This window comes from Coloeus monedula (genome assembly GCF_965178545.1).
Source record: "Coloeus monedula genome assembly, chromosome: Z".
NCBI classification, from domain to species: domain Eukaryota; kingdom Metazoa; phylum Chordata; class Aves; order Passeriformes; family Corvidae; genus Coloeus; species Coloeus monedula.
The window spans coordinates 75,367,977-75,382,888 of record NC_138822.1 but is presented as its reverse complement, the minus strand read 5'-3'; the positions used below and the strand labels follow the sequence as shown (position 1 = coordinate 75,382,888).

The following is a 14,912-nucleotide window of genomic DNA, read 5'->3' as shown; positions in this document are numbered from 1 at the left end:
GGCAACACTCGGGTTACACTCGTCAACTCTCGGGCAGGATTCGGGCGCCCTCGGTCGTCTCACGGGCAGCTCCCGGCAACTATCGGGCAGCACTCGGCTACTCTCGCACGCCCCTCAGCAGCGCTCGCTCAGCGCTCGGCTACTCTCGGAATCTACTCGGCGGCGCTCGGCCGCGCTCGGCCACGCTCGGCCACGCTCGGCCGGGCGTCCCCGGGGACCGGCGGCGGGGCGGGTCCGTGTTTCCGCCGTGCCCCGGGGGCGCGGGCGGGGCGGGGCGGGGCGGTCAAGAAGAGGGCGCGCACGGGCCGGGGGGCGGTGATGGCGGAGGTGGCGGAGGCGGCGGGGCCGCTGATGCGGCGCTACGAGGGGGCAGCGCGGGGCCGCGGCGTGGCGGCGGACGGCTGGCGCGTCTGCTTGGCACACAGCTTCGAGGAGCTGCGGCAGCCCTACGGCGCTGGGGACGTGCCGGTCCGCGACGTCCTGCGGCACATCGGCCTCGCCTTGCGGTACGGGGAGGAGCGGAGGGGGCCGGGAACACACCGGGACGAGGGAGGGCGTCCCGCGGGGTGACACAGCGTCGCGCTGGAGCCGCTCGGTGCTGCGGGGGCCTCGGCCCGGGGAGGTGCCGGCGGTGTCCCAGTGCACGGAGGGCAGAGTCCGGCGGATCACGGAAGGCCCCGGGCTGGCGGGAGCCGCCCTACTGCCGCCCGGAGCCGCCGGCACTCTCCAGCCTTCCTGGCGCCGGCACTGGGAGCGCTGATGCTAAGGGGCAGCACCCGGCGCTCGGGCTGGCCAGAACGGGGGGAGCGGGGAGGACTGGGGCATTGCTTGGGGATGGGGACCCCCATCTCCCACCCCCAGGGCTCATCGCTGCCTCATCGTCCCCTGTGCTGGCAGCTGGAGGTTAGACTGGGGCCGGCTGGGAGGGGTTTGGAACGCAGTGCTGCGGCAGGTTTGGGAATGGGGCACCTCTCCCGGTTTGCGTTGGGGTGAGCTGGAAGTAACGATGGAGAACACGCGTGGAAAGCGAGGGTGTTGTTTTAACCTTTAAAGCGGGACTCCGAGCGCTGGCAGTGTTTGTGCGCTCGTCAGGTTGAGTGCTGGGACCGGCGACGGCATCGCTTATTTCCTTGTGCTGGATTTATGTCTCTTGCCTCCATTTTCTGCTGGTGTCCTTGGGGGCTGTAGCTTGCCAAGCTGGTTCCTGCAAAGCTGCATGAAAGGGCAAATACTGGATTGCTTCGGGGTGCACGACATGCTGGTCTGACCTGAGACACCCCGGCGCGAATCTGGACATCAGGGAAAGGAGAGCGTCGGTCATGCACTGGAGATAAATAAAGGCTGCTGGAAAAGCCGCCGCGTCAGGTTGGGATGAGCTGAGCATGTGGGAAAGCATGAAGTTCTGGTGGGGTGAGCAGGGAGGAGAAGCAATCCTGGCCTTGTACTTATTGAAGTCTGGAAGTGGCTTGTATCAGACCTAGGAGAAGGTCTTTGAAAGCAGGAAGCTCAAAGTCAAACTGCTGCCTCTTCTGTTCAAGTTTAGGAGGTGATTTGGTTGTCATTTCAAAATACTTTTTGCAAGGGCAAGAGCTTCCTTGCAAGGAGATTCCAGCTTCAAGAGCAGAGGAGACAAAGTGCTGGGACGACAAGAAATACCTGTGTGGGCTTGAGTTAAAACCCAAGGCCAACACTATTGGCTGACACAGGGCAGCCCATTCAGGGATGTGAGGGTGTATGGGAGGCTGCATGCTCCAGGCATTGGTGGGCATGTGAGCATCTTCCATGACATGGAAACCTGGGTGGTGGTGCTGCGAGAGGAGCCTGGAGCACAGTTCTGTGTCATGGTGCAGGGATCTATGAAGCTCTGCAGACTGGCCTGCCCTTTCCTGAGTGACCCATGGTGAGTAGCCCCTGTGCCAGGGATGCTCTCAAAACTTGGCCTGGCTTGATACATCAAGTGCAAAGTCACCTGCTGCAGGTGTTTGTAGCCACTGGGAGTGCCTTGGAGTCACTGCACATCTTTGGCTCAGGAGGTCCAGGACTGGCAGAGGAGCCACCACATCTTGGGTTGACACTGTTGTGTTGAATTAAACATGATGATGGGTGCCCTCTTCTGCAGCACCAGCCCTTGATGCGGGTGACATGCCTGGGGATGTTGACAGCCCTGGGGCAGGATTTTTTGTTAATCAGGGCTCATCGGGGTAACTGTGGGGCATATGCGTGTCTGGAAAGAAAGGGCTGTGCAGAGGACTCAGCTGGGGCTGGTGAGGCAGGAGAAGAGGTGCAGGTAGATTTCCACAGAGATGGCTTGTGTCCTGAGCGGGGTCACAGCATGAATCCAGATCAGCTGGGTAATGTTCAGATGGGTTCTAATTCCGCTGCCATTTGAAGGGAAAGAAAGCCCTCCAGACCTGGCCGGGCTTTTGGTGCTACAGAGCACAAAGACTTTCTCCTGGTTATTCTGTAGCCCTGGCAGAGCTGTTAATAGCCAGCAATTGGGTGTCGACCGCTGGGCTTCTCTTCTTGGCTTGCACAATTTTGGGAGAAGCTGGCAGGAGAAGAGTTTGCTATTGAGATGGTAAAAGGACTCTGGCAGTGGAAATAAATCTCAATTTTTTTCTATTGTGTGCTCCTGGAAAAACTGCTTCTTGAAATCCATCTCTTGCCTCCTTTCCAAGGAGTCAGAATGCCCCACTAGGCTGTGCTGCAGCCACTCTGCCTGGACATCTTATTTCCTGTTGCCAGAAGCCTGCTGGGGAAGAGGCTGGGTTGGTTCCCTGGCGCTGGGTTGAAAAAGAATAATAATCATTTCCTTGAGAGGGAGAACACTGCCAAAACCTCGCCTTGGCAGGGTAGGGCCAGGGCTGTCCTGGCTGGAGAAGAGCAGTTGCAGCAGATGTAGCTGGAAGATAGTGGCAGGCCCTGCTTCAGGGCAGTCATGCAGGACAGGCTGGTTCTCATCATGCCCTGAACCTCTATGAGCAAAACATCCACAGACAGCCAAACACAAAAGCTGGGTCTGTAGGAGTGGAGAGCAGGCTGCAATTAGGTCCTGTGAGACTGCAACCCAGAAAATCTCACCCTTTGAGGGATCTGGAGACCTTAGATGTTGGTGAATAAAGGTGTATGCCCAGTGAGCAGCCAAAAAGTCAAGTGTGGGTTATTTCTGCTGGGGAAGTGTAGTAGTAGATGTGTCATGGAAGAACCTCTCCCGTTTTCTCCTTGGTGTACATGTCCCAGAGGATTATTGCCCATTGCCTGTGCTCTGCATCCTGTGAAACCAGGGGCAGGACAGTGCTCCTGGTCGGGGTGGTTTTCTGCTTGGCAGTATGGCATGGGTGTCTGCAGGTAGCTCAGGGACATTGTCCTCCGTGGGGGTTCCCGTGTCCCCACTGCCCTCCTGGCACCCAGGGCCATGGAGCTGCTGTCTGGGTCTTGCCTGACTGCTGGACAGGGTTCAGCTGCTTCTGGTCTGGTAGCTGGTTTCCGTGTGCTAATTGTCTCTGTACAGAAGGCTTAACTTGAGGCAGTTTATTAGCCAAAGCCAGGACTTAAAAGCACTGACTCGGAGCCCAGCCCTGATCCTCTTGCCTGGAGTGGTGCTGGCACACCCGGCCACAGGTGTCTTGTTTGGGTGTCTCGATTCCCAGACCTTTGGGTGAGAAATTATCGGATGGGCAGTGCTGGTCTGCGCAGCTGGTGTGTGGCTGGAGGCGAGTCCCCAGGATCCTGCCGGCTGCAGACAGCAACCATCCCCACTTCCAGGGAAAGGCTGCGCTGTGCAATCTGCCTCTGAGGATGTGGCACAGGGATGTGGCAGTTTATGGCAGTGGGGACATGGAGGTAGAAGAGCAAAGCTTGTGTCCCTGGAGCAGTGTGTGGCTTCTCTGGGCTTGTACCTCTGTTTTCAGGCCTTCCTTAGCAGGACATTCTGTACCAGGCATGGAGGTGGTGGTGGTCCTTGTGCATTGTGGATGTCTGGGAAAGCCTCCTGTCCTGCATGAGCTGGGAGTCCTGCTCCTGAATTGCCCTTACAGTCAGTCCTGAGCTGCCTGGACTTTGCCTGCTTGTGCTTGCTGACCGATGCGTGCTCCAGATGGATGATAGAGGCTGTCACCCCTTGTGCCATGGGCACAGGGACACAGGTTCCTGTTGTACATCTCTACAAGGAGGGAAAGCTCAACCTGTGCTCATCCTGCCCAGTAGCACTGAAGGGATGCTGTTGCCTGCTCCTGTCTTCTTTAATGCTTCTCTTTCCCTTGCAGATACTTCAGGTGGTGGTTAAAGAAGACCCGCATAGAGAAGAAATCTGCCTTCATTGACCTCTTGTGTGCTGTTCCGCTGCAGCAGATCTATGGTCAGTCTGCACTTTGGGCACTGGGATGGGCGGAGGTTCACATGGGGCCATCTGGGTGCTAGATGGAATGAGTGACTCAAGGAGCTTTCGTGCTGCGGGTGATGCTGAGTGTTCCTCCGCTGCAGAGATGCATGGGGAGAGTTCTTGTGCCAGATCCCACCAGGGGGAGGAATGAGGGCTAACTTTTGGTGTCTTTGCCAGGGTGTCCGCTCGGCGGGATCGGGGGAGGCACCATCACCCGTGGCTGGCGGGGAGAGTTCTGCCGCTGGCAGCTGAACCCTGGTCTTTACCACTATGAAACGGTTATCGCCAATCAGGTAGGGTCTGCGAGGGGAGAGAGTGTCACTGCAGCAGCCTGGGCACTTGGGACATCATGCCATGCTCATCTCATCCCCGGCTCCTCTCCTCCACAGTTCACGGTGTGCCTGCGGTGCAAGGGGCAGACGATTTACCAGCAGGTCTTGTCCGTGGAGAGGCCCAGCACCCTGCAGGGCTGGAACTGGGGCTACTGTGGCCACTATGCCTTTTACCATGCCCTGTACCCCCGTGCCTGGCTGGTCTATGAGCTGCCGGGGCAGAACGTGGTGCTCACTTGCCGACAGCTCTCTCCCGTCATCCCCCATGACTATAAGGTAAGGAGGTGATGGCATTCCCGAGGGCAGAGCTCCTCCTTAGCCGGGCTTTCCCAACATTTCCCCGTGCCTACACTCAGCAATGGTCCCAGGCTGGGAACCCCCGCAGCCATGCGGGAGCTCGGCATTGCATCGAGGGATGGCTCAGCTGCTGCACTGCCCCTGCTGGCTACCAGCCCCAGGCGAGGGCGGCAGCTGCGCTGCTGACATGTCTGACCTTCCTCTTACCCCAGCGCAGCACGTGAGCCTGTATCAACCTGCCGAGCAGTTGAGTGATGAGACACCCGGCTGAGCCTTAAAAGCCGCTTTCCATCTCTGCTGCCCGTTGTGGTGTTTGCTAGCCCAGGGCTTCTTTTCCGAATTTTACCTTGCCTGCCTCCCAAATTCCTCTGCTTCTGCTGCTGCTCCTCAGCTTGGCAACAAGACCAAGTTATTATTCCTGGTGCTGTTGCTCCTTCTGCTTCCTGCATGGTGTCCCCATCAGTGGGGGAAATGATGGTGGGGCAGCTGCCTGTGGAGCAGCAGCCCTGTAGACAGCATTCTGTGTCTCTGCCAGGACTCCAGCCTGCCAGTGGGAGTGTTCATCTGGGAGGTGGAGAACGGGAGGGATGAGGACGTGGAAGTGTCCATCATGTTCAGCCTGCAGAATGGCACAGGAGCGAAGGAGGACAGGAGCGGCAGGCACTGGAATGAGCCCTTCACCTTCCAGAAGGATGGCGAGCGGGTTGCTGGAGTCCTGCTGCACCACTTCCCGGCTGTGAACCCCTTCACCTTGGCCATCTCTGCCCGGGAGAAGGTAAAGGGCTGGCCCTGGTGCTATGGGTGCTGCTGGGGAGGTTGTGCAGCCCTGCTGGATGTGGGGGAGCTGCTTGCAGCAGCTGGTAAAGGATGGATGTGCAATGGGTTTGGGGTTGGCACCAGTTCTCAGTGCTTCCCTGATCCCAAGAGTGGGAAAATGACTTCCCTGAGGGCACCCTCTTTGGGGGTATCAGGAGAGCAACTGAGGGTGAAGCTTGTGGGGCTACAAGTTTGGGGTTAGAGTTGCTGGGCAGCACATGGGAAGTGAGTGTCATATCCTGGTGGTGGTGTTGGGGAGTGGAGAGCATTAATTTTCTCCTCCAAAGTAGCAGCCCCTGATGATGCTCTTCCCTTTCCCAGGCTGGCACAGCAGTCACCCATGTCACGGCATTCAATCCCGCAGGATTGGGTAGAGAGGTGTGGCAGGACCTCCTGCAGGATGGCAGGCTGGATTCACCCACCGGTGAGTCCGTCCATCCTCTGTGGGATGGGAGGAGAGGGAGCAGTGGGAAAGGGTGGCCACACTGGTTCTGGGCACCCAAGCCAGGGCAGAGTTCCCTCCCTCCAGCTTCCTTGGTTGGTAAAAAGCTGTCCAGGATGCTTAGGCTTGTTCTCAACTTTAGGCTGTATCCAGACTTCCTGTTGCTCATCCCTTCTGTGGTTCTCCAAAAAATGTTCATACCACTTTGGGACTGTTCTTGGGTATTGGTTACACGTGCCAGTATCTCATTAGTCTGTGTGTGGTTGCGCACTGAATTAGATTTCTGCTAGGGAGCCAGTGTGCTGCCCAGCCACCTTCCCTCAGTTCCAGTTGCCAGATGAACGAGTTGTATTCCATCAGAATTGTTCCAGCCAGTGTTTAACAGTGCTGGGGGTTTAGTGCTGCCATTGCTTCCTGTCCTCTGTCTACTGTACCAGTTCTCTGAAGGTTTCTGCTATTCCTTTGATGATTCTGCATCCATCCTCAGGTCTCTGCTCACTCTTTTGGGAGGAGCCTTGAAGTAGGGTGGCGTCTCCAGCCTTTGCTGGTCACCTCCTATTGCCATAAAAGGTGACCATTTCCCCAATGTCTGTCAGTTTTTAAACAAGGATGGTGCTGACAAACTAGTGATGCTGCCTCTGGGTCTTTGCAAGATTTCTTGAGGCTTAAATTATGTAAATGAAGTGTTTAATAAGTAATTTTTTCCAGAAAAATAAGCTTCCTGCCTGGATGCACTCAGAGCTCCCCAGGCTATTGGGATGTGGTTTTCCTTCATGCCTGCCAGACATTATCATAGTCAGGATCTGTGCTTATGTTGCTCTAATGAGTTTACCTTGTACACATGTCAGAACTAGCATATAATTATCCAGCCACCTCAGGGCTTTTCTTAAGTACCAGCATGGCTCAAACACCCTGCAAAAAGCTGGAAACAATGACTGTCCCTAGAAAGTCACAGTGTCTCTGAGTGCAGCGCAGATACAGAGTCATGGGATACTCTGTAGCTTCCATTCATGCCTCGTGGCTTTTCCTGCCTGATTTGTTCCTGTTCTTGGATGACTGAATCCTTTTAGCCACTCCTCCCATGGAAGGTATTTTTTTCCTACCGCAGCATCATCCCTTAAAGACCTGGGGCTGTACCTTCAAGGTTGTATGGGGGCTTTGGTATGCCCATACAGTCTCATCTCCCTCAAGGTGTGTGTGAACTTCAGTTACCCTCTCTTTGGTCTTCCTTGATTGCTTAAGAATATCAATTTTTCCTGGCAGGTAAAAGCAGCCCGACAGAGAAGGGGGAGGTGACAGCAGCAGCAGTGTGTGCCAGCTGCCGGGTGCCTGCCCATGGGCACAAGACACTAGAGTTGGCCCTGGCTTGGGACATGCCCCGTGTTCACTTTGGCTCCAAGGAAAAGCTGCACCTCAGGTAGGTGGGTTGTCTCCAGTGGTGTTTGGCTTAAGCCCCCCAAAGCCCCCTTTTCCCTCCTTCCTGATTTCTGTACAATGTGGGGACCTTTTGCCACACGCTTCCTGTGGCTGTGGTCCTGCCAGCTCAGGGAGGGGTCCCTGTGTTCAGCCCCTGCTCCCCAATGCCCCTGCAGTAGCAGTTGAGTTCTGCTGTTTGGTGTAGTTCAGTGTCCCTCTGTGGTGTCCATGTGGGTTTCCCAGGTGGAGCCCATGGGGTGCTCACCAAACCCTTGCTTGGCAGGCGGTACACACGGTTTTTTGGCAGTGAAGGCGATGCTGCTCCTGCCCTGTCCCATTACGCCCTGACACACTATGAGGAGTGGGAGAGGAAGATCGAAGCGTGGCAGAATCCCATCCTGGAGAACAGGTAGGGCAGATGAGGGCACTTTCCCAGTGGCCTCCTGGGGCTGGCTGTCGTAGCAGCATCACCACCTCAGCCACTGAGGGCAGGCTTCCCTCTTCCCCGCAGCCAGCTGCCTTCCTGGTACAAGTCGGCCCTCTTCAATGAGCTCTACTTCATGACGGATGGGGGAACCATCTGGATGGAGGTGCCTCCAGATTGCTGTGCTGAGGATCTGCAGGGGCCGGCGGGGGCTGGGCTGTCCCACCTCCTCCCTGTCCTGCGGGAGTACGGAAGGTTTGCTTATTTGGAAGGTAACTCACAGGGATGTGAGGGATTCTCCTAATTCATCCCCTCCCATTAATGTAGCCATGCGCTTTTAACCTGCCATGGGGATGTTTTTCACACTCCAGTGTGTAGGGAGCAGTGCTATTCCTAGGTAAACCCCTTGCAGCCCCGTAGGATACGGCAGGAAATATTCTCCAGACCCTTATGTAGAGAATAAAATGCACTTTGAATGGAAGCCCCTGCCTGTGCTGGGGAAGATCCCCTTGTCCTGGGCCATGTGGAGGGAGGACCTGCCCCCCTTCTCCCTTCCCCATCCCTCACCATCTGCCCTGTCCTGCCAGGCCAGGAGTACCGGATGTACAACACCTATGATGTCCATTTCTACGCCTCCTTCGCTCTCGTCATGCTGTGGCCCAAGCTGCAGATCAGCCTGCAGTATGACATTGGTGAGTGTCCCCAGAGGCCCTGCCTTGGTGTGTGCTCAGGGCTTCACCTCAGGAAGAGATGGAGGATTTGCAACAGCAGCTGCTGTAGAGATGTGTGCCATGGATCCAGCATCCCCCATCAGCTGCTCTGCTGTGCCCAGGACATGCAGCCCTGGAATGTTGCTGCCTGAGCGTCTCTGTGCCCGGCACTGAGGGTGCCTTCTTGCCACGCTGGGGGTGCACAGCTGTCTCTGCCTGCCCTGGGGGGAGCCCCTGGTCTTCCCATCTCTGTCCTTGCCCCTTGCAGAGCAGACACACAGAGCTGTTTGCAGACCCTGTTGCTCTGTCTGGGCTTGGTGGCTGCTCGGTAGTGCCCCAAGCAGGGGTGGAGCACAGCTCATTGCTGGGCTCTGGAAGGGCTGACCCACTATGGTCCCTTCCCAACCCAGCCCTAGGGAGGTGATGACAGCTGTATGTCCCCTGCTGAGGGGGGTACAGGGAGCAGCCTGGTCTCCCCTCAACCCTTTACAGAGGGCTGTGATCTTGGAGCCGTTGAGGGCAGCCTGATGTACTGGTGGCCCTGCCCGTGCCTATGCTTGGACCTTTCTTCTGCAGCTTCTGCTGCCCTTCTAATGTGTCTTCCTCTGTGTCCTCTGCAGCTGTCACTGTGGTGAATGAGGATGTCCAGCCCCGGCAGTACCTGATGTGTGGTCAGACAGCCCAGGTGAAGATGAAGAACGTGGTGCCACATGACATTGGGGACCCAGGTGAGGGATCTGTTGGACCTGTGGAGGAGCAGAGAGGGTGCCAAGCTGTGGGAAATGGGTATGCTGCATGAGATACTGTTTGTTGTTGTCAAGTGTTGGAACAGGCTGCCTGGGAAGTTGTGGTATCACCATTCCTGGAGTGTCTAAAAAAAGTGTAGATGAGGCACTTAGGGAGGTAGTTCAGTGGGGAACTTAGCAGTGCTGAGAGGTCTTTTCCAGCTTTAATGATTCTGTGATTCTGTATTTTCTGGGAGTGGAAAGCTGGATGGTGTGGGGTGATGATGAAGACCGTGCTGCATGGAGCTTTGTACAAGGGAGATGGAGGGAAGTAGCAGGAAGGCTGTTCTCACTAGATGAGATGGCACTGGGTACAACACATGTGCTTGCTCACAGCACCCTTGAGTCCTTGCTCCTGTGTAGGAGCAGGGGTGTTGGTTGCTTGCTGCCCTGCTGCATCTGGTCTGTCCTGGTTTAGATGATGAGCCATGGCAGCGTGTCAACGCCTACCTGATGCACGACACTGCTGACTGGAAGGACCTCAACCTGAAGTTTGTGCTGCAGGTGTACCGTGACTACTACCTGACACACGACTGCCTGTACCTGCAGGACATGTGGCCAGTATGCCAGGTACTGGGAGGTCAGACCCGTGGGGCATCACCCTTTCCCACTTCCTCAGGAGCCAAGCAACGTCCTGAGAGGATGGATGCTCCCAAGCAGAGTGAGAGGAGCTTCCAGGATGTGAGAGCTGCGTGACCATCTCCTGCCTCTCCCACAGGCTGTGATGGAGTCGGAGCTGAAGTTTGACACGGATAACGATGGGCTTATTGAAAACGGTGGCTTTGCTGACCAGACGTATGACGCATGGGTGGTGCATGGAGCCAGGTGAGACAGAGAGGCAGGTGGAGCTGGAGATGGGGACTGTGGGGTGGGGACACAGCTCAGAGCTTGTATCCCACTTGTCGTGGAACCCTTGAGGTGTCCCACATTCCTGATGCTTCTCTCCTTTGGCTCCGGCAGCGCCTACTGTGGCGGGCTGTGGCTGGCTGCCGTCTGCATGATGTGCAAGATGGCAGAGGTGCTCGGGGATACTGAGGTCCGGCAGAAATACCTGGACATCCTGAACAAGGGCAAGGAGGCGTTTGAGAAGAGGCTCTGGAATGGTGGGTGCTCAGCAGTGGGGAACCATGCTCAGCTGGCCATGTGTCCCTTGGGAGGGGGTGGCTCCTCCTTGGATCATGAAGCCTTGTGGGGAATGGGGGAAGAAAGGGGTGATACTGTCCCTCCAAGATGGGGGAAAGGAAGGGAGTGGAGGGGAAGGAGCAGGTGTCTAGGAGGGAACAGGTGTGGGGAAGGAAGAAGAGTCTTGTGGAAAAAGCAGCTGTGCTCCTGCCACACAGGGTGGTGTGTAGGGACAGCTCACATGAAGCAGTATCCTAATCTATTGATTTAAAACTGTTTCCTGCCTTTTCCAGGAAAATACTACAACTATGATAGCAGTGGAAGTCACACCTCCAGCAGTATCATGTCAGACCAGTGTGCTGGGCAGTGGTTTCTGGGAGCTTGTGGTCTGGACCAAGGGGAGTTTGAGGTAAGAGAAGGGGCTGCTTGGTGTAAGGTTGGGGTGAGATGGGACCTGTGGCAGGAGGGAAACAGCAGCAGGGCTGGTGCATGCTGCGTGGTACACATTAGGGCTGGTGTGGGGGCACCTGCCTGCTCTCCCAATGTGCACACCCCAGTGGAGGCTGTTGGATGGATCCAGTGGAATCCATCTTAAACCAAAACCTTCTCACAGAGAGGCCATGCAGCAGGGATGTATAACTGCAGTTATCTTTGGCCCCAATGAAGTTTGCTCTGGACAGGGTGCTATTTGTTTAAAAATGGTAGAAAAAAGTGTAGGAAACTTTCCAAGTTATTTGCTGCCCTAAAAAGTCCAAAATTAGTATCAGAGGGAACTATGGCTTATTCCAAGCCCTAGAGTCTGTTGCTCTTCAGTTGCAAGAGAACTGGCTGCAGACTCCTCGTGTCTGGTGGGATGGTCAGAGCAGCTGCTGGTGCTGCAATACCTGGAAGAGAGGGGTGCAGTGGAGAACCACTGGGTTATTTATGTCCCTTGGGCAGTTGTCAGAGCAAAGCTTTCTCGTGGAGATGGGCAGGCAAATGCGTCTGCTGAGTGAAGGGAGGAGTGGCTTTGTCTGTGGGAGGGTGACAAACCACTTCACTGTCTGTTGGTAAATCAGAGGGGAGCTTCAGGTGACTTTACCTGGTCATTCCCTCCTGTGTTTAACCTGCTGTGGGGTTGGGACTGTGCCTGGAGCTCCAGGCAGAATCTGGCCCAGCCCTCCTGCAGTAATATCCTTTTGGGAGGAAAGAGTAAACATGGTGCAGTCCAGAATCTGGCCTGCCTTTGCCCAGCTTCCAACTGCTGCTGCTGAAGGTGGCACTTCTCCCTGCTTTCTGGTGAGCTCTGAGCTCACTGGAGGTGGGACTGGTGAATTCCTCTCTGTTTACTATGACATTCCGTGATTTTTTTCCACGTATTTTGATCTGTTGCCTCGCTAGCATCACTCCTGTCAGTAACCTCATTAATGTGGCCTTGCTGCGTGCACAAGGCAGCAGTGAACGAGTCAGAAACGTGATGTAAGAGCAGCCTGTGATCCAGTCCTGAAGAAAGTGTGCCCCAAAAGCTTCTGCCAGAGAAGGGCACATCAGCCCTTTACTGATTCCTACAGCATCCCCATGGCTTATCTCCAGAGCCACACTGGGTAAAAATGTCTGCAGGGCTGCTGGGCTTGAGCACAGAGAGAAGGAATTTGCTGCTTTTGCTTTGAGTCTGCCAAAGCTGTCTCGTTGGACTGCCCAGCCTTCCCAGCAAGGTCCTGCCTGGTGTCATCCCAGCCTCTGCTTCTCCTGGCTCTAGTGTCACCAGACTGGCAAGAAGTGTCTGGCACATCCCTGGGCTGTGCTGATGAGCCTCCTGGCTCTTGCTTCTCTTGCAAGTGATGAACATAAACCAAAGGAGGATGGTGTGGTTGGCCAGGCCCCCAAAGCAAACCCCCAAGAGATGGGAAAGGGGCTTGGCTAGTGACTGTGGGTGAGAAGCTGTTTTTGGAGATGGACTAGTTGGATGAGCTGTCAGCCTCCTCAGGAGGAAGGTGGAATGTGGTTCAGCACCTCTCTGCTCTCCTCTGGGAGCTTTTTGCTGTTTTCGGGGAAAGAGTCTTTTCATGTCCTCCTGTTGTTTTCCTGAGGTGAGAATTCATTGCTATTGACCCAGCGAACAGTGTTGCCCTTTTCCTCATGGAAAATTTAATCCCGCTCCAGACCCAGCCTGAGGGGTCCACATGAGCATCGAGCCCATCTCTGTCCGCCCAGGTTTTCCCCAAGAGTCATGTTCTCAGCGCGCTCAAGACCATCTTCGAGAAGAACGTGATGAGCTTCGCGGGCGGCACCATGGGAGCAGTGAACGGCATGAGACCCGACGGCATGCCCGACACCTCCAGCGTCCAGTCCAACGAGGTGTGGATTGGCGTGGTCTACTCCCTGGCTGCCACCATGATCCAGGAGGTGAGCGGGGATGCTGCTGCCGCACTTCCCAGCATGTGCTCTGTGCGCTCCGTGGATGTGCTGATGGTCCTCTCTCCTCTCCTGCAGGGCATGGTGGAGGAAGGCTTCCGCACGGCGGAGGGCTGCTACCGGACGGTTTGGGAACGGCTGGGCATGGCTTTCCAGACGCCGGAGGCCTATCGGGAGAAGAAGGTGTACCGCTCGCTGGCCTACATGCGGCCCCTCAGCATCTGGAGCATGCAGCTGGCCCTGGAGCGCCGGGCTGGCCAGGCACTGGCACCCGCCCAGCTCCCCCAGGGCCCCACCCACGCTTGAGCATCGTGGCACTGGGCAGAGCAGCGGGCACACCGCGGGCTGGGGGGGCCACAGATGGCAGGCAGGGACCCTCCCCTCCCGCTCTGTGCTAGTACTCGCATTGCTGTTTTCCTTCCCTACCTCCACTACATGCCCTTGACCTCAGGGGGCTTCCAGCCACTGATACTGAGCACACGGGGGGATCAGAGGTGCGGGGATGTCTCCTCAGAGGGGGGTGGGTTAAGGAGTGGCTGCTGGAGCCTGTGCCTCCCCTTCCCCGTCGCTCAGGGCTCTGATAGCCTGCTGGTTCCCCAGCCATCCCAAACTGCAGCTGGTACCTTGTCCAGGGGCACAGGAGACCTCTCTGCTGCAGTCATTGGGCTGGGTAAGGTGGGGGGGACCTGTCCTGCAGGGAGAAAAAGGGTGTGGGTGAGTGTGTGTGTGAGGATGTTGGACTGGTGCACTCAGGCACATGGATGCTGTAGTTGTCCTGGGGTGACACTGCACATACTGACTGGCTCTGCCCCAGGAGGGCCTGTGGCAGATACAATCCCCAGGGGAGACCCGGCTCCCTGGATGGTGACAATCTGAGCCCAAGAAGCAGGTCCTGGTCTGGTACCATGGCCCCCCTCCCTGCTGGCGCCGGGGGCAGGCAGTGGAGCACATTTAAGGGGATAAATCACTTCAATTCTTAATAAATCTGTCTAGCTGTCTACTCTTGTTCATCTTCGGTATCTTCTTTCCACCAGGCCAAGCCAAAAGAGGAAATCCTTTCTGCCCCCATTTTTTCTTCTTGGGTTGGGCTGGAGGGCTACGGATGCAGGGAGTGGACGAGTCCCAGTGGTGGCTTACTCTTGTGGAGTTTTGCCAAAGGGAGCAGGATCTGCCTCCTTACCTACTTGCCCAGATGTGACAGCAGGCAAGACCTGCTTCTTGCTTGGCTCCTGGCTCTGCCTGGACTGCTTTGCATGCAGCAGAGGCGAGAGCATTCCTCCTGAGAAGGCCTCTGTGGGGAGCAGCTGAGCCACAGGGCTGCAGGCCCTTGACTAAATCGAGTCCCCTTCTGCCCAGGGTTACCACCTTGCCTCCTTTTCTTTCTTTCTCTGCCACTGCAGCATTTGAAGGCTGTACCAGCCTGGTGTGGGGGGGAAAGAAAGGAGGGAGCTCCCCTGCCTTTCCCTTTGTGTCCCCAGACATACAGATCTCCCTGGACAGACAGATAGTCAGCACCCCTGCTGTTATCCCTTGGATGGAGAGAGGGACACCCCAGTTCCCTTTCTGTAGCAGGATGCTCTGCCTGAGTGGGAGTAAAACAACTTGAGCAATTAATTCCCTATTTGCTAAGTGGTAAATGGAGAAAGGGGTGTCATGCTGCTTTTGGTGTTGAAAAATGCTGAAATGAGTCAGTCCCCAAAGTTAAACATCCTGATAGCGGTGAAGATGTCATAAAACTGGTAAAGAACCAAATAAAGGAACCAGAAGGTGATACTATAGATAACATATCTAAA

General features: G+C 56.1%; 1 protein-coding gene across 3 annotated transcripts; it reads left to right on the top strand.

The window, feature by feature from the left end:
* Window positions 1-318: 318 nt before the first annotated feature.
* GBA2 (glucosylceramidase beta 2) lies at window positions 319-14,119 on the top strand (the record flags this gene model as incomplete). 3 transcript variants are annotated; one of them, XM_082301064.1, is made up of 17 exons in its annotated part: window positions 319-506; window positions 4,275-4,357; window positions 4,559-4,674; window positions 4,771-4,989; window positions 5,546-5,785; window positions 6,148-6,250; window positions 7,532-7,685; window positions 7,968-8,093; window positions 8,196-8,380; window positions 8,696-8,800; window positions 9,439-9,546; window positions 10,022-10,173; window positions 10,322-10,428; window positions 10,564-10,706; window positions 11,019-11,134; window positions 12,919-13,110; window positions 13,198-14,119. In XM_082301064.1, 17 exons carry the CDS (start codon window positions 319-321, stop codon window positions 13,423-13,425), a joined length of 2,565 nt encoding a protein of 854 aa, XP_082157190.1. In that variant the 3' UTR covers window positions 13,426-14,119. The 3 variants fall into 3 exon arrangements, with proteins under 3 accessions (XP_082157190.1, XP_082157189.1, XP_082157191.1); XM_082301063.1 differs by having other exon boundaries at window positions 4,266-4,357; XM_082301065.1 differs by lacking the exons at window positions 12,919-13,110; window positions 13,198-14,119 and adding an exon at window positions 12,106-12,321 and having other exon boundaries at window positions 4,266-4,357.
* Between the last annotated feature and the right edge of the window lie 793 nt (window positions 14,120-14,912).